Below are 24,254 nucleotides of genomic sequence, written 5' to 3'. Positions count from 1 at the left end.
AACAATTAACACACAGAAGTCAAAGTGGTCATAAATAATCCAGACAAAATGGCAGTCTCCCTTTTCTCCAGTAACTACTGTTCCTCTTCCACATTTTACAGCACTTCCTCATAATGATTTAATAAACCTTTCTTGTATTTGCAAATCGTTCAGCAAAATATAATGCCTAAAATTAGTTTTAATGATTTTCTGAAACAATCATTTTGTTTTGGGATCACACCCAGCAGTGTTCAGGGCTTAGTCCTACCTAAGGGATCACTCCTCCAGAGCTCCAAGGGACCATGCGTTGCCAGCATCAAACTATAAAAGGCAAGCACCCTATCCACTATACTATTGCTATGGTTCTCCCTAAAATAACATAATTTGAAGTGATAAACATACACTTTTCATTATGTGCGGTGAGGTTGACCAGAGGTTTACAATAAATTGACAGGGCTGGAGCAACAGTACTGGGACTATGGTGCTTGCTTTATAAGCAGTCGACCCAAGCTTGATCCTTGAGTGAAGAGCCAGGAATAAGCCCTGAGCACAATTGGGTGTGACTCAAAATCAAACGGACAAAAGAAAAAAGGAACAAATTGAAATATTACTCTAGTAGATATGGACTCATGCTGCAAACACAATATTTCATGTCTGGTCAAACTTAAGGCTTGTATATGTATGTCTGTGTGTGTCTGAGTGCGTGTGTGTTATACTTCTTTTGGTCCTTAATGCTATTCCATATGTGAGCCTATTTTTCAGATGAGCTTGCTGAGTATCAAGTAGATTCCTTTGTGATTGGGAATTGGTGACCATGATGCCTTCTGTTCAGGATACTGCTTGGGATCTGAATTAAGTTTGCTCACTCCCAATTAATGCAAACATTAACATTATTGACCAAAGAACGACAAAGAATCCCAACTGATTAGCTTTTGCCAAATATTGTGGAAAAATACCCTACTCACTGTGCCTAGTGTATTCAAGACTTCCTTTCCTAGAGGAAAAACTAAATTTGAAATTGAATACGTAACTTGAATATCCATTACACCAACAATAAGTTACTCTTTGCTGCTTCTCCTGTCTAGAATGGACTTTGTGGGAAATCCTGCCATTTCAAATGTTCCCCACTCCCAATTTTACCGTGAGACTGGCTTTAAGTAATTATCTGTAGAAATGTGCACTGTTCATGAATTTTCTCTGACTTGGGTCTGGTCATCCTTAATAAGTAAGCTGGTTTGTCTTTTTATGTATATGATCAAAATTGTAATTTATAATGATACAGTGCCTAAAAGCAACTTCAATTTCTCCAGACAACCATATCTTACAAATTCTACTTGAAGTCCAGCGAGTCCTGGTGAATCTGTCTGTACCAATGCTCACAATAGGTCTTCACCTCTGATTTATTTTATAAATTGGTGTGCCTTAATCACTTCCACAATACAGAAAAGGAATGATCTTAGTAATAACATAATAATTGATATAACAATAGGATATGCTTTTTGTGGAAGAAGCAAAACTAAGGAATAAATATAAATCTATATTGAGATCACATAATCAACACAATTGATTATAATTGGATTTAGAAAATTGGAGAAATTCAAATTTTAATGTTCTTGTCTCTGAGGTCCTTCAATTCTTATTAACAAAGTCTATTCGTTGTTCTAAGAAGCATTTTATTTCCTGTGTGTTAATTTGAAGATCCATAATTCATCACTTCTTGGTGTGAACAATTCCCCTGTGAAATGAGTTGTATAGTTAGTCTTCAAATTCTAAGAGCACAGGGGTCCTCTGGAACTTTCTACCCAGGGTGGAGGAATGATGGTTTAACAAGGATTTGGGAAGAAAGCCAAAGATTCTCTACTGCATTTTACGGCACACTCTTCTCAGTGCTTAAGAGCTATTACATAGGGCAATGACTCAAGGTCACACTGAGAACTATCCTGTGGTTGACATTTGCCTTTTCTATGACTCCAGAGAAAGTGGATTTTCTTCTCTTGAGGGCCAGCAAAAGGCATAATGTAACTCTAAACAGCCCCACAAGTTGACTTGTTGGAAAATACATAAAGGAACACTTGCTGCCAGCCTTGGGAGTATCAAATGGCAACATTTTATATTTAAGGAACATTGACATTTAAGATTGAGAAGGAATTTGGTTTTCTAAATTAAAAAAAGTCAGTATGATTTCAAATTAAAATATGATTGTAAATTCAGTCAGTCACACATCCAACTTGTTCCCCCTGGAGGAAAATTAATCCCTTCTCACCAGGGAATTTGTGTTCTCGCCTCAGAGTTTAGTTACGGGTTATTCCTATTTCTGTCCCTGCAACTCCAGCTAATTTTGGGTCAGCTGTTTGTACAAACATTTGCTTACTTAGTGCTCAGAAAAAGATCTCGAGATAAGAACAGGGCTCCTGCAGTCTAAACTACAGCAGAAGGCCACAAAAAATGGAGAAAATGATGAAAAGGAGGGTTCTAATTCTCCAAAATTTATGGGATTTAAAATTGCAGCTGAGAACAAAGCAGACTGTGGCCTGTGGCAGGAATTCTTTCCTGGGATGTTAATTTAGCAGGCCTCTCTAGGAAACCCAGGCCTTCAGGACTGTGGATAAGAGATAGTATCAAAGAAATGGAGCAGTAGTTCTTAAAGTATGTTCCCAGACAGGTATATATAATCTCACCTGGAAACACCAGAAATTACAATTCTTACCCCTTTTAGACCCATAGAAACCCAGGCTCTCATGGGGAACTGCATTTTAGCAAGCTTTCCAGTCACTTCTGATGCACAATTTTGAGAACCACTGCTTTGGAGTTTTTAAGTTCAGTGGTCCTTGATGGGGATTCTTGGCAATCTTAGATGAGGTTTAAGATGGAGTTTCTAAGTCTTATTTTCAGTTTCTACTAAGGATATAGAAAAGGGTGTTTTCCCTGAGAAAGGCTACTCAGTCTAATAGTGGACTGTCATTTCTCATTGCCAGTTCTTAAAATTACAAATCGGTTAAGTTACAGTTATTCTTATTTTTAAAAGCACTGAGAGAGACAGAGAGAGGTACCTGCCATAGGGGCAGGCTGGGGTGAGGAGTGGCTTGGGGCGATGGGAGGGAAACTGGGGACATTGGTGCTGGGAAATTACACTGGTAGATGAATGGGTGTTGAAAAATTGTATTACTGAGACCCAATCATGAACTGCTTTGTAATGCTCTAACTCAGGGTAAGTCAATAAAAAAAAAATTAAAAAATTAAAAACCATTGGTTGTACGTTTGATTTATTAAAAACAGATACATGGATGAATAAAGCATGCATAAATATGTTATTTGGGAGGAAGTGTTCTTTGGGAAGAAGAGAAGATATTTCACATGTAGAATCTATAGTATAATTAATGAAGACTTGGGAGACTATATGTTTGGGAACTACCCATTTGGGCTCTTAGCTACTTGTTACTAGTATTACCTCAAACAAGTGAAGAGTCTTCCTGTATTCTCAGTTCCCAATTTACAACATGGATTTAGTGGTGTTTATTCTCCCTTTGCCTCACTTTTAAAGATATATGGGAACATAAATGTTTCTATTCCAAGCAAGTGAAATAAAGGATAAATGATGCTTTGGAAATAAGATTCTTTTTAGGTTGTAACAAATTGTTTAGTACCAAAATTGTTGTATGAGGGCTATTAAAATAGTAAATTTTCCTGTTTGTTGGTGTTTTGTAATTTTTAAGACCTGGCTTTTCTACTACATCTATGAATACTTTGTAATTTCTCAGAGAAGGGTGTCAAAGACAAATTGAAGGTATGCCTGTAACTATTGCTCATTCACTTCTAAGGAACAAGGAACCAGAAAATTGAAAGAAAGAGTCAAGAAAAAGCAAATTTGGATTTGTGACTGAAAGGTCTTGGCAAGAAAATCGAGGGTCTTTTTTCTAAGTGTTTGAGCTTGAGATGTTAGAAGGAAGGAAGGAAGGGAAGAGGCATATAGATTAAAATCCTTGTGCCGTGTTCTGCTCAAACAGCCAACAGTGTGGTAGGGTGCTGTGGGGAGAAGCCAAGTCAGATGAGTGCACTGAGAACAGAAAGACTTTGCCAGTCAACATTTCAAAACTATCATGAAGCTGCATGTGGTGTGGGTACAGGAATTGCCCCAGTCATTCTTCTTGCTATTCAGAAGAAGGATCACAGAGTTCGGGGGTTTACCAAGACTTTGCAGTAAGTATGTGGTTGCTGTGGCTTGGATTAGTCTGCAAAACAAATAAAGGCAGCACCATTCATAGACAGCTCATTGTATATTAAAAGACATTTACATTAACCAGACCATGGAACCAAGCTGCCCAAACCTTAATTCCATTTAGACCAGCAGTGGTTTTCCTTGAGTCTCTGTGGAGAAGACCCAGCCATTCTAGGTTCCCAGTTCTCTAAAATCCATTTCAGTTTTTAGTCTAGTTTTCTTTTCCCAGGAAAATCTAGATTCCCCTTTCTCACCTCTAAATAAAGATTATCTAATCTTTAATAGCAGAGGGATTACGGTGATTACGGTCCTCCCGTTGTTCATCGATTTGCTTGAGTGGGCCCAGTAACGTCTCCATCATGAGACTTGTTGTTACTGTGTTTGGCATATCGAATACGTCACGGGGAGCTTGCCAGGCTCTGCCGTGCGGGCGAAATACTCTCGGTAGCAGAGGGATAAGGAGGAGAAAATTATTTCTCCTTTTCAATCCTTCATATATTCACTCCAACATAGTGATAAGTGGTTGTGCATTATTGGGTAAAATTTTTTCCCCTCCCGTTGATCGTCGATTTGCTCGAGCGGGCCCAGTAACGTCTCCATTGGAGACTTTGTTGTTACTGTGTCTGGCATATCGAATACTCTCGGTAGCTTGCCGGGCTCTCCGAGAGGGGCGGAGGAATTGAACTCGGGTCGGCCATGTTGGCCGCTTGTAAGGCGAACGCCCTACCCGCTGTGCTTAGGGATTATATGAAATACCATCTAGACTTTGCAAGAACTTTGTTTATTTACTTATTAAATTTTTGAACTCATTGAGATTATGTGATTTACAGAACTGTTAATAATGATATCCCCATGCACACAATTTCAACACCACACCTGTCACACTGGGGATAAACAGCAGCACTTCAAAGAATTGATGGCTGACTCCACTGTGCTCCATGAGACCTTCTTTACAATGGAGGGGTCAAAATATTAGTTATGTTGCTCTATGATTATTTATAGCATTTAATTCACATTCTATACTAAAGCCGGTAAAGTAGTTATGATGAAGTAAAGTGATTTAATGTTTTACAGGGAAAACTGAAAAAGGAAAAGAATTCTCAGGAAAAAAAATCTTCAGGAGAAATGGCCAACAGATCTAAGCGCCACTGATCCATAGAAGTAGGAGCTTGGCTCCATTCTGGACCCATGAAAAAATAGAAATTTGCAGCCTTAAATTGCAAGTTCTCTTTGAATTCCTGTTAATGGTAATGAAGTACTTTGAAATCTCCATTTTGAGATTTAGAGATGGAATTTTGGACATAATCACAGATAAAATCAAGTTTGTAAACTGATATATAATGACATAAAATATTTTATTAGTTTTATATGTATTCCACACAGCAGAGCCTGGCAAGCTCCATGTGGCGTATTCGATATGCCAAAATCAGTAACAAGTCTCACAATAGAGACGTTGCTGGTGTCCGCTCGAGCGGACAACAGGAGGACAGTGCTATATGTATAACACAAGTATTCAATATTTGTACACATTGCAAAATTATTTAAATCAAAATACTTTTTTGGTGGCGGATGACTTCCAAGTAATGCTCAGGGTGCCTTGAGTCCATTGCTGGCAACAGTGAGTCAACCAGCCAGACTGCCCAGTGTTTGGGTACAGAGATGATGCTACTTGCAGACTGCCCAGTGTTTGGGTGTAGAGATGAGCTTCTTGGGCCTAGAAGCAATAGCACTGGGGAGCCTGTAACTCAAGACATGGACCTCAGCCCTTTGGTTTCTAGCCCTTCGTGACAGTTTTGGGAGAGAATTTCACAACTAATAATATTATTTGGAAAAAAACTTAGAATCTGGCCGGAGCCCATGCTCCTGAGATGAAAACATGTCTTCCTTATGAAAGTGGTTCTGTCCTGACCTTAGAATGTTGCCCTTGTAATATAAATCCAAAAACAATGCCTTTTAATTCATTCATAGCAACCAATTTAGGGCTGCAATCTAAATCTATAAGAAAAAAGGTAAATGATTTAGAGGGGTTATATGCAAGAAATTGTTGCCATTGCTGTGTGCTGTTCTCAGCCACTTCAAACCTGTGGAGTACATGCCCCAACAGAGGAAGGAAATTTTCAGTTCATTTGAATAAATTTCACTAGTTAACTGAAAATTACACGATTCACTTCATTGGAATTAGTGGGTAAGAATATAATTTAAACATAAGATTGGTAAATTAAGTGATACCTATGCTATATCTAAGTCAGAGGAATTTTTTAGTTAGTCTCAGTCTTGGTGAGGTATAGATTATGATGTCAAATCTGAAAATATTTCATTAAAACCATTGTTTTTTTCTGGGAATTTTCACATGCACAAACAATTTTACGAATTATTTGACATCAGTTTTAAAATTAAAAACAGGTTTAAAATTGAGGAAGATTATAATTATTCCACATTTGATGGGCATAGTGAAATTTGATTATCAGCTTTATTGTGCATATATTTAAATCCTCAGAGTTCAAATTTTCAGAAAATAGGAATATAATGTGACATAGTTTGCAGAGTTTTGAAGACTCTCTTAGGCCTCCTTGATCTGAATCATGAACATTAAAGATAATGGTGATTAAATTAAATAAGTGTCTTCAAATTCTCTTCAGAAGAGAAGCAACACACTAGAGAGGGTACTGAGAAGCATCTTCAGCCAATGAGAAAAGGCTTATAGCCACTAGTGCCTTTCAGTGCTTATTTCTTTATCAATTCATAAAAGAAATCATGATTTCTTTTATGTGATCTCTAATAACTATTAGCTTCTCTATCCATTTTCTTTATCTTTTTGTTTAAGAAATATGGATTACCGCAAGTTCTATCTTAAATCCTAGATTCCTGTTTCTTATTCCTTTTCTCCCTAAAACTTGAGTTTCTCCAAAGAATCGTCTACACATTCTTGTCGTACCAGTAGCAGGTATATTCTCTTCTATGTTATCTAAATTTTAATAAAATTTGTTGAATTTGATATAATTGACAAGACCTTGAGACTGCTTGCTTTCCTTTCTTTCCCCTTGAGTTACATTTACACACATACTCTTAGATGCCTAAGTAAACACTTCTCTGATTGCAGTTGGAGTGTTTGTGCAATCCTGAACTGGGTTGAAGAGACTAATGTTTCTACTCCTTAATCTTTTGTCAGGTGATTATAGGTTCTAGCACGTTGAGAAAGGCTAAACAGTAGAGGCTGATTATACTGTATGACAGGCTGTAGCTTTAATACTCCAGCACAGCAGATCCTGCTCCACTGATAAGCCTGACTGAGAGAAGGCAGTAAAGATTAGGAATGACTCATGAAGCTTAAAAGTAATCTTTATCATTTTGTTAAATGAAGAATAGAAGGTAATTCCCTTTTTCCCCCCATTTCCTACTCATAGGGCTTTCCCCAGGTAATTTTGATCATTATCATTATGATACTATGACAACGGGAAGACAGTGCTACCATGCTATACTATGAATTAATTAAAATTTATATCAATTAATATTTCATTAATATGAACATTATTTCATTTTTACAACTTACCTAGAGGTGATATTTAAAAGTAAAGCATAAGATTAACTCCTCTCTTTACCAGCTACTTTTACTGATCGAGAGATTTAATTCTATAAATCTCAAAAACAAATTTATTCTTATCCAAATGCCACCTACAATATTCATCTCAAAGTGTTTCGTTTTAGGAACACACATGGGGATGCTCAGGGCCTATTGGTAACTACTTGGGGAGCTGTTTGTAGTGGACACTCCCCAGTACCTCTTCAGCTCCCTCTTTGGTCTGCTTAGAATATTTAAAAACACCTAAGGTCAAACTTTAAATTACTTGTGAACAGTCTGGGTTAACATAAAAGTCCTGTGTCTGTCTACTTTTTTGTTGTCTGTTGATAGGTGGGATTACAAGTAAAAACATGTACTCTCATTTTTTGTTCATTTCTCCTACTGAGTACAGAAGCTTTTAAATTGCAAGGCAAGTTTAGCAAAACTTTTATGCTTTAGTAAAACTTCAAAAAAAGTTGTTTCACTAATAGATATATACAGCTATTCCTCAGTTTTTAAAATTTTATTTTATTTTTAAAAAGTTATTTACAATTACTCATTACGTTTAATATTCAAAAACCAATTGCACCTTCCTACTTCTCACAGTTTAATGTGTTTAATAACAAAAAAGGAACTACTTACTTTTGGATTATCAAGGAAAAGGTTTGAATAATCCTCAGTTTGATGGTTTTTAATTTGCCTATACTTTCAGATTATAGAAGTACAATATTACAATTTCTAGACATTTTATTTGTAAACAAATGTATTATATTATGCAGGGTAAACTTCAAAGTAATGATAGTAAGATGGCCTAAATTTCTTCAAAGACATTACACATGTTAAATTTATTCTTTTGAGCATGATGAAATTAGAAAGTATGATTTAAAGGAGCTTAAAATCTGAACTGCATTAACTCAGGACACACTTTATGTCTATGACCGATCAAGAATTAGCTTTAATTTGTAAATTGGTCAGGAATTTCAAAGTTATCCTTCTAAGACAGGATAATTATTTTTGACTCAAATCATGGCCAATAACATTAGAATGGCATTTAGTCTTCCATAAAAGAAGAACTTGACAATATTCAATAAATTGTGGACTCAGTTTCCCAAAGAGAACTGGAACTAAGGAGTTGAGAAAATAATATGCTTCTGAAAAGAATAGTGATATTTCCTGTTCTAAAAGTAAGAGAGAGAAATGCCAGTAACGAATCGTGTTTACCTTATTCAACCTATATCACTGAGGCATTACATCCAATATTTGAGATTTTGGTGATAGATTTTTTTTTAAGATTTGGGAAATGGACACATAATGTTTTGAGGTGTTCTCAAACATGTACATACATAAAAAGTAAGAGATATAGTTACTCACATGGTATTATGCCTTGGTTAGCCAGCTGTTCCTGGGTCCTTCTCTGCTGAAGTCGTAACTGCAAAACTTAGAAAGAGAAAGTGTTAGTTTGGGAGTTGTGCTAGACTTGAAGCCAATAATATATGTTGCATCATTATCTTTTTGCATAGGTCTTCCCATTTTACATAAGTAATAGGCTCAAATATATGAGGCACATTTTTATTTACACTTTAGAAATGGAAAAAGAGGGCTGTTAGGAGACTTGAGAGAGCTGGCAGGGTTTTCAGCATCAGAGGAGACGCTTGTCTCTTCTTCGAATTGAATGCTATTTTCACAACACCATGCTCTCCACCTCCTTAGGAAACCAAGTTGAAGATTAATTCCACCATAAAAAAGAGATACAGAAGTCTGCCTCATGAGCAAAAGGGAGAAGGCAGCTGGAATAGAGAAGGGATCACCAAGAAAATGATGGCTGGAGGAACCAGTCGGATGGGAGATGTGTGCTGAAAGTAGATAATAGACCAAACACGATAACCTCTCAGTTTCTGTATTGCAAACTATAATGCCTAAAAGTAGAGAGAAATTATGGGGAATATTGTCTGCCATGGAGGCAGGGGTAGGGTGGGAAAGAGGGGGTATACTGGGGATATTGGTGATGGGGAAAGTGCACTGGTGGAGGGTTGGGTGTTTGATCATTATGTGATTGTAACTCAAACATGAACACTTGTAACTATCTCAGAGTGATTCAATAAAATTTTAAAAAAAGATATAATCAAGAAACCTTGAACTTCGTAGTATTACCTGATTCAAATCCTAACTATAAGTACTTATATTCATATATCGGTAACTCTGGGCAAGGTTTTTTTTTTTTTAACTTTCCTGACACTCAGTATCCTCATTTTAAAACAGAAATAATTCCTACCTTGTAATATTGCTATAAAGTTTGATATAAACAATTCATGTATGTTTCTGAGCAGTGTATCTGACAAAATGTAATTTATCAATAAATGTTATGAGAATAAGGGATCCCTTCGGACCCTTCAAAGCTAATGAAGTCATGCTTTACTTAAAAAGTAAAACATTTAAAATTTCTTGAACTACACTATAAAATTGTCTTTAATCTATAGCTTATATAATTTCATACATGTACATAATAAAGAAATAGCAATATTGAAGAGGTGCATGAGAAACATAGGAGCTTAGTTTTTAAACAATTTTAACTTTAGGACTCTTGTTAAATTATAAACAGTGTACCTGATTAGCAATTCAAAAGAGCAATTCAAAAGTGATTGGCCTTGAGAGGCTGATTTGGGCTCCATCCTTATACAGGTGGCCATGACTATCTGGCAGGAAGACCCTGAGGACCCCACAGTGCATTACCAGGCCCAATCACTGAACTATCAGGCTTTACGGCAGGGCTGACTATTGCTGCCAGTGGTCCCATATTCCTGAGTATTTCTTGGAAAACTCTCAAAATTGCATTACCAATAAAGAAAGAATTATTTTTAGAAGGACGTGGTAAAGGGAGTGATTTTATGTATTTAATATTTTTTAGAAATGGGCTGTTTGATACCACCCATTTCCACAGTCTTCTAATATTTTGTGAAACATTTATAGATTTATTAAAGCTATAAAATGAGTGGTATTCATTCATTACATTTATGAATGTATTTAATAAATATTTTATTGTCTCTTTGAGAGACATTGGGAAAGACATTTCTTGCTGTTGATGTCATGGTAAACAGAACAATTACCACTACCACAGCCATCACCATCATATAAGTTAATTCTCTGAAACTGTGTGCAAAATTATTTCTTGCATGGGTGTATCTGTAAGTTTTTCTGGACTAGACTGTTACTTTCATACATTTTAAGTCAGTTTCTGTGATCTCCAAAAGTTAATAACCATTAATATCATTTCACATACTTAGCAAGGCTCTCCCCCAGTATACAACATACACACTTCCAGACTAATTTCCCTTTAACTATATTTTTTCAGGTATTTTAATTATTTATTACTATGCAAGTGAATTTAAGCTTAAGTCTTAGAGAAAGTGCTCTATAAAACTTTAGGTAACATACTCATACATATATCTGCCAGGATGAATAGAGGGTTATAAAGTTAAGAAATTACTGTGGAAATTAAGAGGAAGAGAAATAGTAAGATACAATCTCTAGCAATTAAATGTTTTCCATTATGCTACCAGTAACATGGTGAAATCTAGAATAAATGTGACAACATTATACAATAAAAATATGTGTTATAACACAGTGGTAGGGCGTTTCCTTGTACGCAGCCGGCCCAGCCAAGCCGGTTCAATTACTCTGCCCCTCTCGGAGAGCCTGGCAAGCTACAGAGAGTATCTTGCCTGCACAGCAAAGCCTGGCAAGCTACCCGTGATGTATTCAATATGCCAAACACAGTAACAAGTCTCATGATGGAGACGTTACTGGGCCTGCTTGAGCAAATCGATGAATAATGGGAGGACAGTGACCGTGACCGCTATAAGGTATAATGAGAAAAGGTGGGATCAGGAAAGAGATTCACTTAAGAGATGCTTAATTCAGATGTATGTTTCCACATTTACTTGCATTCTCTTGCATGCAGCTGACCTAGGTTCAATCCCAGCACGCCATAAATTCTTATGAGTACTACATGACCCCTGAGACAGGAATAAGCCTGAGCACCATCAGATGTGGTTCTAAAACAAACAAATGAAAATAACATACATATCAGAAAAAAGAAAACAAAAAACAATAAACACTTTACCCCTATTAATTAAGATGACTACTTTAAAAGGGGCAAAGACAAGTGTTGATGAGGTTGTGAAGAAATTAGAATATATATATGTATTCTATATTCTGTTGATGGTAATGAAAAATGATACATTAATTATGTAAAACAGTATGAAATTTCCTCAAATAAAAAATAGAAGTACCATATGATCCACCCCCCAAATCTATCCCCACCCCAAGCAAGATAAAAATAAAACTAAACAGCAGTCTTTATAGGGCAAATGTTATGGCACAGAGTTGGAAGAGATAACAGACCAAAAAAAAAGTGGAGAATATAGGTAAAAAAACATAATGAAGTTAAGAGAATCAGTTAAGCACAGAAAAGTTCAAGAAATACCACATCTGAGTAAGTAAGTATTCAAAAGAGGTGAATACCCGGAACTAGAAAATGATATCTCAATATTAACTTCACAGCCTTATTATTCAAAATAAAGATGTAACTGAGGTATTCATTATTGAGTGAGAAAACAAAATAGAATCTTAGTTTTAAACAGAAAGAAAATTCTGACATGTGGTAAATATGGATGAAAACTGAAGATATACCAACTGAAATAAACCGGCCACAAAAGTATAACTACGATCTATATCCTTCTACATATGAAGTGTCTAGAGTAGTCAAATTATAGTCAGAATAGAATAGCATTCTTAAGAGATGGGGCAAAAGTGAAAAGTTGTTTAATTGGTATTGAATTTTATTCCCCCCTCCCCCAGGGTACCTAGCCCCGGTAGCCAACCTCCACTACCCAACCACCGCCATACTCCGGGCCAATTTCCACATGCTCGGCCGAACCTCACGAACGAGTGAAGTCCCACAGAACCCAGATAATGCAGAACTTTGTGATTTTGAACTCTGGATTCAATAGGACTCGGAAGCAGAGATCCTCTGCCTGCTTCCCTCAGTCTCTGGCTACCCCATAAGTCACTTTCTGCCGGCTCCAGATAAGGTCCTCATCGACTATCCTCCAGAACTCACGGCTGCTTCTCCTGGAAGGGAGCATAAAAAGAGCCCTCCCCCCCTCCCCATAGCCATGCCACCGGACTCTGCGCCAGGCTGTTTTCAGTCAGGGTGCCCCCAGAGGGGGGCAGGCGAAAGCCCTCCCCACCCCAAGGGATCCAGCCCTGGCACTACCTCCACTACCTTCACTATCCAACCGCGCCACGCTCCAGTCTGCTTTCCACACGGTCGAGCCAAGCCTCACATATGAGTGAACATATTCCTGGACACATCATAAGACACTCCCTACCCATTTTTCATAATTACCACACCATATTTGATGGGGTTCAGACAGTAGGCAACAAATCATAGAGGGAAATATATATATGTATATATATATATATATATATATAGAGAGAGAGAGAGAGAGAGAGAGCCCGGCAAGATACCGGAAGAGTATCCTGCCCACATGGCAGAGCCTGGAAAGCTACCCATGGCGTATTCGAGATGTCAAAACTAGTAATAATAATGGGTCTCATTCCCACGACCCTGAAAGAGCCTTCAATATGGCAGTGTTGGAAAAGAAGAGTAAGGAGAGGCTGCTAAAATCTCAGGGCTGGGACGAACAGAAATGTTACTAGTGTCCGCTCGTGTAAATTGATGAACAATGGGATGACAGTGATACAGTGAAGATGAAGTGAAATCTAAGAACTTCCAGTGAAATGGTGGAATAGACACTGGAAAACAAAGCTTCCCACTAAAGTACATCCAGAAGTCAATGATACATTATAAAAGAATCAGTCTTATTTTCTGATATATATATATATATATATTCATGCATATATGAACGTATGTGGTTGTGGCATGAAACAGAATTAGAAAGGAAGGATTAGTTGGTGAAAATATTCTTTAACAGCCAAAAGTGCAGGGACAATAGCTACCATGACTGGGGACAGACCTGAACTGGCAGGGCAAGAGTAAAGTTTACAGAAACAACAGTCTACTTTTCAGACAGAGTTGATTCCACTGCTATAAAAAATCAAAATTCTAGAGCAATACAAAAAAACACCACCACTACCACCACCCCCAAAATCTATCCCCACCCTAGACAAGATAAAAATCAAACCAAACCAAATGGCAGTCTTTATAGGTAAAATGTAATAGCACAGAATTGGAAGAGATAACAGATCAAAAATAATGGAGTATATAGGTAACATAAAACCCAGGTCCCGGAAGCATTCGGGCCGCGTGACATCTTATTATCTCATTCCTACTTTGGACAAACTGGCAGGCTACCGAATGTAACCTGCCCACATGGCAGAGTCTGGCAAACTCCCTGTGGCGTACCCAATATGCCAAATACCAGTAACAATGATGGGTCTCATTCTCCTAACTCTGAAAGAGCCTTGAATATTGCATTTTAAAAAAAATCTCAGGGCTAGGACGAAGGAGATGTTACTGGGGCCTGCTCGAGGCAATCAACAAATAACACGATGGTCGTGATCATGATAGGTAACATAATGAAGTTAGAGAATCACTAAGCAAAGAAAAGTTCAAGAGACTGTTATAGAGTTACATGAGCACAAGACATTCTTGTGATGAACTCTTCTTCCTTCTTCCCCTCCAATTACTTATTCTTCCCCAAAGAAAGTAAATAATTGGAAAAGAATCCAGTGGATGGGTGGGGGAAAGAGGAAGATAAAGGATGAGCTGGAGCACATGATACAATCTGCATGGAGGAAACCAAGACCTGGCAGTGCAAGATCTCCTGTGCACTTCCAGGAGTGATATCTGAACACTGAACTGGGACTATTCCTTGAGTAGCTCTGAGTTCAGCCTACAAACAAAAAGAAATCCAATATTCCAAACAAAGATATTGAGTATAAAGAACTGAATGGTATTAAATCTGAGAAACATATTAGAAGAATCAAACATCAAAGAACCCATGGCCGAGTACCCAGGTGCATTCTGAGAAGAGGGAGGAGAAGGAGAAAAGAAGCAGGAACATCCATTGCAGGGGAAGCAGGTTTCTCTGCTTATTAATTGGATTTCTATCTTGGCGCGATAGCACAGCAGGTAGGGCATTAGCCTTGCATGTGCCTGACCCGTGTTCGATTCCTCCATCCCTCTTGGATAGCCCGGCAAGCTACCGAGAGTATCCTGACCGCATGGCAGAGCCTGATAAGCTTCCCATGGAATATTTGATATGCCAAAAACAGTAACAACAAGTCTCACAGTGGAGACATTACTGGTGCCCGCTGAAGCAAATTGATGAACAATAGGAGGACAGTGCTACAGTGCTATGAGAAACATAACAAATACTCAATCTTGTATAAGAAAATGTCAAGTATGTAAATTTCAGTAATGCTTCAGGTAATCTGTTTTGTGTCTTTTGGTGAGGGGTTGGACTGCTCCTGAGAGAGCTCACAGTGGGGAGAGTAAGTAGAGCCAGGGATAGAACTGGGGCCAATACCATGCAGGTAACTGCCTTAACCCATGTGCAATATTTCTAAACCACAATGACTCAGTTAGAGAAACAATATTTTAAACAATGAATAAAATCTAAAAGAATTAAAGGGAAAACATCAGTTATGGGAGGACAAGAAATTAAAGGGAAAACCAAAGGGATATAGTTTATATTCAAAGCAATAATCTTTAAGAAAGGGATAAATAGAAACAAACAGGTGAAAATAAGAAATATGAAATGAACAAAACACCAAAAAGAATTACCCTGTTAATACCTTATGTTAATAATCACCTTAACCATGAGTGATCTAAATTCATCAATCAAGATACAGAGTGGCTAATTAAAGGGAAGACCAGGATTCAATTATGCCATGCATATAAGAATCTCAGACATACAGAAAAATAAGCAGAGTGAAAGACTGAAGCAAGGTGTTCTGGGCCAAAAATGCACAGAAGATGTCAGGAAATGTTATGACATTTGATAAAATAGACATTAAATTAAAAGAAGTAAAATGGTACAATTACTAAAGGCCTATTCTCCTGCTTTTGGTTTCCATTGCCATCGGGTACTTGATTTTCCTCTACAATGTTTCTTTATATCCCACATATGACAGAGATGGGCTGGAGTGATAGCACAGCGGGTATGGCGTTTGCCTTGCATACAGCTGACTCGGGTTCGATTCTTCCGTCCCTCTCTGAGAGGCCAGCAGGCTACCAAGAGTATCTCTCCCGCATAGTAAAGCCTGGCACGTTACCTGCGACATATTCGACATTCCAAAAACAGTAACAACAAGTCTTACAATTTGTTGTAAGATGTTACTGGTGCCTGCTGGAACAAATTGATGAACAATGGGAGGACAGGGCTACAGTACTAAAATGGGACAAAAATAAACATGACATATTGATCAAACTGTTAACATATCAAGAATATAAAATGGTCATCAATATATATTTTCCTAACATGGGGAACTTAAATATATAATGAAGTTATTAATATATCCTTGGGATATATTGATAGAAACAATAATTGTAGGGGATCCTAGAATACTAGATATAGCAATAGAAAAATTATCAAACAAAAATTAATAAGGAAAAACTGGTGTTAAATGAAGTTATAAAGAGAGGGATATATATATATGTATATATAGATAAAGTGCCTCCACTCCTAAATAAATATATCAATACATATTCCTCTCAAGTTCACATGGAGCATTCTCAAGAATAGATCACATGCTGATATACAAAAGGAATTCTACTAATAAATGATCACTAAAGTTATATCAAGAATCTTTTCCAGTTACAATGATATAAGACTAGAAATCAAAAATAAAATTAGTAAACCTTCAAACATGTGAAACTAAAATATGTTTTTGAATAAAGAAATCAAAGGAGAAATAAGAGAACTACCTGTAGTAATAAAGAGATGAGCTATCAGATACTATGAGATATAGCAATAGCATTATTAAAAGTTCATCATCATATAGGCCTATACCAATAAGAGAGGAAAGTCTCAAATGAACAGTTCTACTTTACACTCAAAGGAACTAGAAGAATAGATACAAAGAGACTTCTAAATTAGCAGAAGATAAATAAAAACAAAAGAATAATACATACTGACTTAAAACTATATTATAAGGTAATGATAATTAAAATAGTATTGTATTGGAACAAAAATGGGGGCTTAACTTAGCAAAAGAGCACTTGCTTTGCATGTTGAGACATTTTGTTTGATTTAAAGCATACAAAACAAACACAATTTACCCAGTAGATAAATACTGGAACAAAACAGATAAGTGCAACAGAGAGATAAACACAAAATAACAAACATAGGGATATCTAGTTTATTACACAGAAATCAAAAACATTCAATTGATAAACTGAAATCTTCAAATAGTATTAGGAAAACTGGACTTCTACATGAAAAAAAAGTGAAAATCATTTAGTATTATAAGGTGAATTAAAGACTTAGATATTAGACATGAAATCATATCGAAAAAGAGAAATGAAACACTTCTAGACCTTGACATGATAGATATATTTGGAGACTCAATTCCAAAGCAAGGGAAACAAATGGGAGAATAAAAATGGTGCTATATCAAATTTAACAGTTTTTACATAGCAAAACACCACAAACAAAACTAGAAAGGCAAGCTAGCAATTGGAAGCATATGATTGCTGACAAAGGATTAATATTCAAAGCATTAAATAAAATGTAAAAATAAATAACTTATTCAAATCAATATCAAAACTGCAATCCAATAAGAAAAAAATGGTCAGACTCCTAAACGGGTACATTTCTGGAAAAGACATAGATGACCTACAGATAAATTAAAAAAAAAAAGTTCAACAGCACTTACTTCTAGGGAAATGCAAATCAAAATTTCAATAAGATACTCACAAAAATGCCTGATTCAAGAAGTTTGGAAATAAAAGTCAGTGAGGATGTGCAGAAAAGGGGGCACTGTGGTACACTGTTGATGGAATGTAAATCAGTGAGGATCTGTGAAAAACAGCATGGAGTTTTCTTGAAAAACTTCCTTTTGATCTCTAGCACCACATGTCCCCTGAAGGACATGTGTAGGACATGTGTATGTCTACACATGTGTAGACCATGTCCCCTGAAGGACATGTGTAGGCCTACCAGGTGTAGCCCTAGTCACCTCTGACCATTACTGGCCATAAGAAGCTCACCATGTCCTTCAGTCCTGGCTGGACTACCTAGTCCCTTTGGCTGAATAGTCTCAGGAGTGGTTCCTAGAGTCTCTTGAACACACTTGGGAGACTCCTCCAAATAAATAACAATTTTACTAAAAATAATGAAAATTTCAGGTGATCCAGCGATATTACTGGTATTTATTTGAAGAATATGAAAAGATTAATTTGAAAATCTATTTGTACTCATATTCATAGCAGCATTATTCAAGATCATCAAAATGTGGAATTAATCCAACTAATTGCTCATTAAAACATGATAGAATAAAGTGGCTATGATATTTATTTGTCTGAATAGGTTGGGAGTAGTGGCATCTGGACCTATCCAGAAGGGTGATAAATCTGCCTGCCTCTAACCGGAGAAGATGGTAGAACATTCAACTTGGAGATTGATCTACCAGGATCTATTTGGCAGCTTGTTCTATTTACAAGAGATTAAGAAATTTTATCCCAAAAGTTGGAATAATAGAGTTTAAAAAAAAGATGAATTGATTTGAAATATATATATATATTCCAAAAAGTTGGAATAATAGAGTTTAAAAAAGATTAATTGATTTTAAATATATATATACATATATATATTGAAGGTGAGAGGGTTTGGTATATTTTACTAAAATTAAAAGTTTAAAAAGAAAAGATAAAGCAAAAAAATGAAAAGATAAAAGAAAAAAATTTAAAAATCAACTAAAGATCAAAGTACATTTTAGTTCATGTAAAGAAACAAATGTAAACAGATGACTGAATCAGAATAAAAATAGCTAAAGCATATATTTGAAAAACTAGAAGATTAAGCTGAAGTGTTCTCTTTAAATGTAAAACAAAAAGATTAAGACATGGTAAGAAAAATCATTATGGTTTAATGTAGAATCTGTAAAATACAGAAAATCCTCTAATGAAATATTTACCTCTAGTTCAGAGATGATATTAATAATATTTATCTCTGGGCAAGAGATATATGATTTATCCCTTAATTTATATTTTATTAATTAATGTTAACAAAACTAATATTTAATCCCTTGCTTGAGATCCTTTTGCTACCTTTTCATAGGGTTAACATTAGAAGTTCCCCTTTATTAATTAATTTTTAACATCAATCCATTATATATATTTATATTTTATTTAATAATTTTCAATAGATACTATGAAATCATTTTCTATTTATAAATTGTCAAATAAAATGCTTATTAATCGATAGTTATTTTATTTCTATATTTTACCAGAGACAAATAGCAATGGAAATTCTGTGCAATTTTTGTGGAGGCCATGCCCTCAATATTATTTTAGGATAAACTAAAAAATTGTAAGTGTCAAATTCAAAGTCTTTATGAAACTTAGTTCTGATTTTTCCCCCTAGGAGAGCATAGCTCCCAGTGCAGGTCTCCAAGCATCAAGGGAGAGTCAGAGAGCCAAAGCAAAGACAAACTTTTCATTATTGCTATTATTATTTTGGTTTGGGGGCAACATCCTGAGATTTTCAGGGTTTAGTCTTGGCTCTCTGCTCAAAGATTAAATCCTGATGGCGTATGGGGAACCATCTGTGGTACCAGGGATAAAACCCAGGTTGCTTGCATGCAAGGCAAGAGTCCTACCTGCTGTACTGTTGCACCAGGCCCCAGAAAAGAAAATCTTGGCAGTGAATTTTGTCTCTGGATGACGGTTGCAGATTGCCACATATCTATTGAGGTAGGAGAGTAAATGCCCACGTCCCTTTCCCTGTCTGCTCCCTACTGCATAAGGGAGAGCCTTGAGACGCAAGCAGAACTCTTACATTCAGTGAGCCCCTTTCCCAAGCAGCCTCAGCCACTACTTATTCTCTTTCTCTTACTATTGCTCTGGTTTTGCTGAGTGTTACCTTTCACCCTACTTTTAGTTTGCTAAGGCTGTTTGTGTCCCTAGAACACCTGGCAACCAACAATGATTCACTGCAACAGAAGACACTCTGAGAAGAGAGATGTTTCTCTGGCTTATGCTTTTACACCATTTCCATTTCTAATCATGTATAAATTATAGGTATTTATGAGTTTTTATTTTCTTTGAGGTCTTTGTTAGGTAAAGGTACCGTTAGTAACCTGTCTTATGAGTCTGGAATTTGGGTGTCAATATTTTTTACTTTCAGGAACCAAAGCAACCCCCTGCATTGTTTGCATTATTTTGACCATTTTTGTTAGGATTTTGTCAGTCTCATATTTGCATTTGAGTGCTTCTTTACCAAAAAATACTAAATAGTGAATTAAAAACTGATTTCCTTGTCCTTCTGGTTTTTTAAGTTCCAGTATTATAGTTATCAATTATTTTAGGTTTATGAGAGATTTTCCTGTCTGTAGGGAGATCCGTATATTACCTTAAACATTTCTAAAAATTATTTTGTACACTTTAACCCTATACAGACTTCAGGTCAACAAAGCAAGTTCTATGACCACTCCAATGATGTACTTCCACCAAGTAAGAGACAATATATTAAATTGATCTGTTCAGATAATGAAATAGTAACTTGCCAGACAAAACCATGCAGTATAACAATACGATGAAACTAGTGAATATCTTGCTGAGTAAAATTAGTCAAAGGAAAGGGATAGATACAGAAGTCTCTCTCTCATATGCAACTTAAAGATACACAGTAAGATAGCAACAAAAGTCCAAAGGAAACCAATGGGAGACCTGATTAAACTGCTGAGCTGGGGAGGAGTCAGGAGGGGGGATGTTAGGTCCATAGGAGAGGCAAATGGGTACACTAGTGATGGGTGGTGTGTTGGAATTATGTGCATGAGAAATGGTTGTAACAGTATTGTAAGCCAAAGAATCTTAATCAAGAAAAGAAAACAGAAACCAAGAACTAGTGACTTTTCTTCATGTTATACCTTATACTTTAATGTGCTTCCTTCCTCTTGGGAGGGTCATTTCAGATTAGGGGAGGCAAATATATCATATATTACCTGCCTCCTATGTAAATCAACATAAGGGTCCTTCAGCTCAGTATCACTCATTACTCAGTGTCTCCATAGCAATAATCATGTAGGGTACTATTTTCTTTGTGCATTTACAGATAGTAGGATGCTGTTCTAACTCACATAGGTGAGGAACCAGACTAAGCCTGTGACCAGCATGAGGCTCTGAATGATCCTAGAATCTGATGACATCATACGGAGCTGTTGCCATGGTTTTGGTGAGAAGTACTGCTTTTCTGAGGATTGCAAAACACTTTATGTTCCAACCCATACTTGCTCATTCCTAGCAGAGTGGAAAATACGTTTCCTTGGCTGAAATGTTCTTCTTGAGTCCAGCCCAAAGATGACATTTTTAGGAAAGTTTGAGAAGAATCCTGTGGCTGTACTGAGTCACGATAGAGTGGAAATGGATTTTTTCTATTTAAAGAGTTTTGTGCTACTGTTTGAAAATGTCACATTGCTAGGGAACGGTGGGAATGGAAAACTTTCCATTTACTGTCAACAAAGAAAGATCATTACTAAATGTGAAACAATAGGGTTTAAGAGAAGTTTTCTTACCTGTCTGAAGTAGGAGGTTGATAGGATTTTAATTTATTTGTGAAAGATCTTACTGTTTTAAAATGGGTCTAACCTAAACCTCACTTTGCTATCACACAGTTATAACTTTAGCCAGATCTCAGAATCTCTCTGGACCTCAGTTGCAATATAAACTGAGATACTAATTTAAATAAGGATTATTTCCAATTTGCCTTATATTAAGAGTTTTTTAGAGTCTGGTTAAAAAAAAACCTACGTTTCTTTCCTGGACATATAGCCAAATAGATCTGGGTCATATTATTTATATATGTATATTAAATATATCTATAATGTATATCTATCTAACATACAATAACATATATTTATTTATTTGGGGGTTTTATTTTGTGATTTACCTGGAACTGCTCCTAGGCTATTTTTGGCATGGTGCTTGGGAATTCCTTACCAATCACCAGAGGGTACGGGAGTTGAACTCGGGGCTTCCACGAAGTAGAGGCTCCAGGTTTGAATCACAGCCATGGCTGAGAATCTTAACAAGCATTCTAGGAAATTGTGAGTAAAAAATATGTTGGAGAAATGGAAATAAGTACAATATTATGGTAAAAGTATGACCACATTTCAATAGTTTTGTGTCTTTTTTCCCACTTGCAATGTCTGTTATTTATTTATTTACTTTGGTGTTTGGGCCACCCCCTGCCTGACTGCTCAGGGATTGCTCCTGGATCTGTGTTCAAGGGTCACGTCTGGAGATGTTCAGGGGACTGTAGGTGGTACCAGGATCAAACTCATGTTGGATGTGTGCAAGACCTTAACCCCTGTACTTTCACTTCAGCATATTATACTGTTATTTGTGTCTGTTTGTGTATATATAGACTTTCTAAAAGGGCTTTTTAAGGGCTACATAGATTTATATCATGGTCCAACATATTTTTAATTAATCTCCTTTTATTGTACATTTAACATTTTTACTGTAAAATTTATGTCATTTTATATTTCTACTGGGACAATAGGAGGGTGCCTATATCACTCATTAACAATGAATAATACTATTAATGAAGAAAATGTTTTGCAAACTTGAGAAGTAATAATGTATATAAAAAGTATAATTATTTTCTAAATATACAAAGTACATTCAGTAAGTATAATCATTCCCTCCACCTTCTTTTATTCTTGTGCCGGGTTTGGCCATGTTCAGGGATTATTCCTAGTTTTGTGCTCATGGATCATGCGTAGTGGGCTCATGGTACCATCTGAGGTGTCATGGATCAAAACCAGTTGGTTGAGTGCTAGGCAAATACCTTGCACGATGTGCAATTTATACAGTTCCTCATGTTTTTATTTATTTAGAATTAGTATTTTTTCCATTTTTTCTTTTGCAGATTTCCAAGTAACATTCTTTGCAATTTTTTTTCTGTTGAAAACTTACACTTTCAGGAGAGCTATGTATACTGAATATTAAATTTAGCATATTAAATACGTCATCCATGTAAGTTACTCTAGGTTTTTTACTTTGCTATTCAACTTTGTGAAACTTTTTTTTAACATTTTCATAAGAAATCCATAAAAAGTTTATGATTTCTTTCTTTGTTGTCTATTACAGCTATATGTTAACTTTAAAGTTTTCCTATATTTTTTATGACTTTTATTTCTACATTTGGCTTTGCAATTGTGTCTGGAATTGATTTTATTATATAGTATGAAAGAAGCAAAATTATTTAAAATTGAAAACTAGAACAAATTAATTTTTATATGAGCTATATTTTAAGTATGTTTGTTATATTGGATAATTATATAAACTTTTATGCCCTGCCACAGAGGCAGGGTGGGATGGGGGGGATGGGGAGTGGGAGGGATACTGGGATCCGTGGTGGTGGGAAATGGGCACTGGTGGAGGGATGGGTATTTGATCATTGTATAATTGAAACCCAAGCACAAAAATGTGTAAGTCTGAAACTGTACCTCATGATGTGTCTCACAGCGAGTAGGGCGTTTGCCTTGCACGCAGCCAACATGGCCGAGTTCGATTCCTCTGCCCCTCTCGGAGAGCCCAGCAAGCTACCGAGAGCATTCGATATGCCAGACACAGTAACAACAAAGTCTCCAATGGAGACGTTACTGGGCCCGCGCGAGTAAATCGATGATCAACGGGAGGGTCTTTACTTTACTCACTATTAAAATTTTTTTAATAAAAATTTTTTTAAAAAAGTATTTCTAGTATTTCTTTCATCTTATGTCCTTTTTCACTATTTTGGGTTTTTTGGTGGCTATTAGTTGATCTGTTTTTGAGAGAATATAAACATTTTTGATATGAACCAGAGATAGTTCCAAAGGTTTGCATGTTGGAGACCTGCAGGTATCACATGGTTGTCAATCAATTGCAGAAGCAACTTCTGAGCACCAAGTCAGAGTAGCTTTTTGAGTAGGAGTGCTCATTATGTCCAAAGCCCTCTCAAAACAAAAAAGATGACGGCGATGACGATGAAGATGATGACGACGACGATGAACAAGGAGAAGGAGGAGCAGGAGGAGGAGGAGGATTAGGAGGAAGAGGAGGAAAAGAAGGAGGAGGAGGAGGAAGAGAGGAGGAGGAGGAGGAGAGGAGGAGGAGGAGGAGGAGGAGAGGATGATGATGATGATGACAATAATAATAATAATAATAATAATAAGAAGAAGAAGAAGAAGAAGAAGAAAATGAAGAAGATGAAGACGAAGAAGGCAAAGAAGCACCTGTGTTAAATCAATGTCACATTGATTTAATTC

General features: G+C 36.4%; 1 protein-coding gene across 1 annotated transcript in view; it reads right to left on the bottom strand.

The window, feature by feature from the left end:
• The window catches only part of MYOCD (myocardin), a 119,965-nt gene that overhangs the window by 70,572 nt on the left and 25,139 nt on the right, over positions 1-24,254 (bottom strand). Inside the window, exon 2 of the mRNA XM_056117915.1 lies at positions 9,126-9,191. Within this exon, the coding sequence (XP_055973890.1) occupies positions 9,126-9,191 (66 nt within the window). The remainder of the gene's footprint in view (positions 1-9,125; positions 9,192-24,254) is intronic.

Source organism: Sorex fumeus, unplaced genomic scaffold (genome assembly GCF_029834395.1).
Source record: "Sorex fumeus unplaced genomic scaffold, SorFum_2.1 ptg000036l, whole genome shotgun sequence".
NCBI classification, from domain to species: Eukaryota; Metazoa; Chordata; class Mammalia; order Eulipotyphla; family Soricidae; genus Sorex; species Sorex fumeus.
Note: the sequence above shows the minus strand (reverse complement) of the source record. Positions and strands in the feature narration are given on the sequence as shown.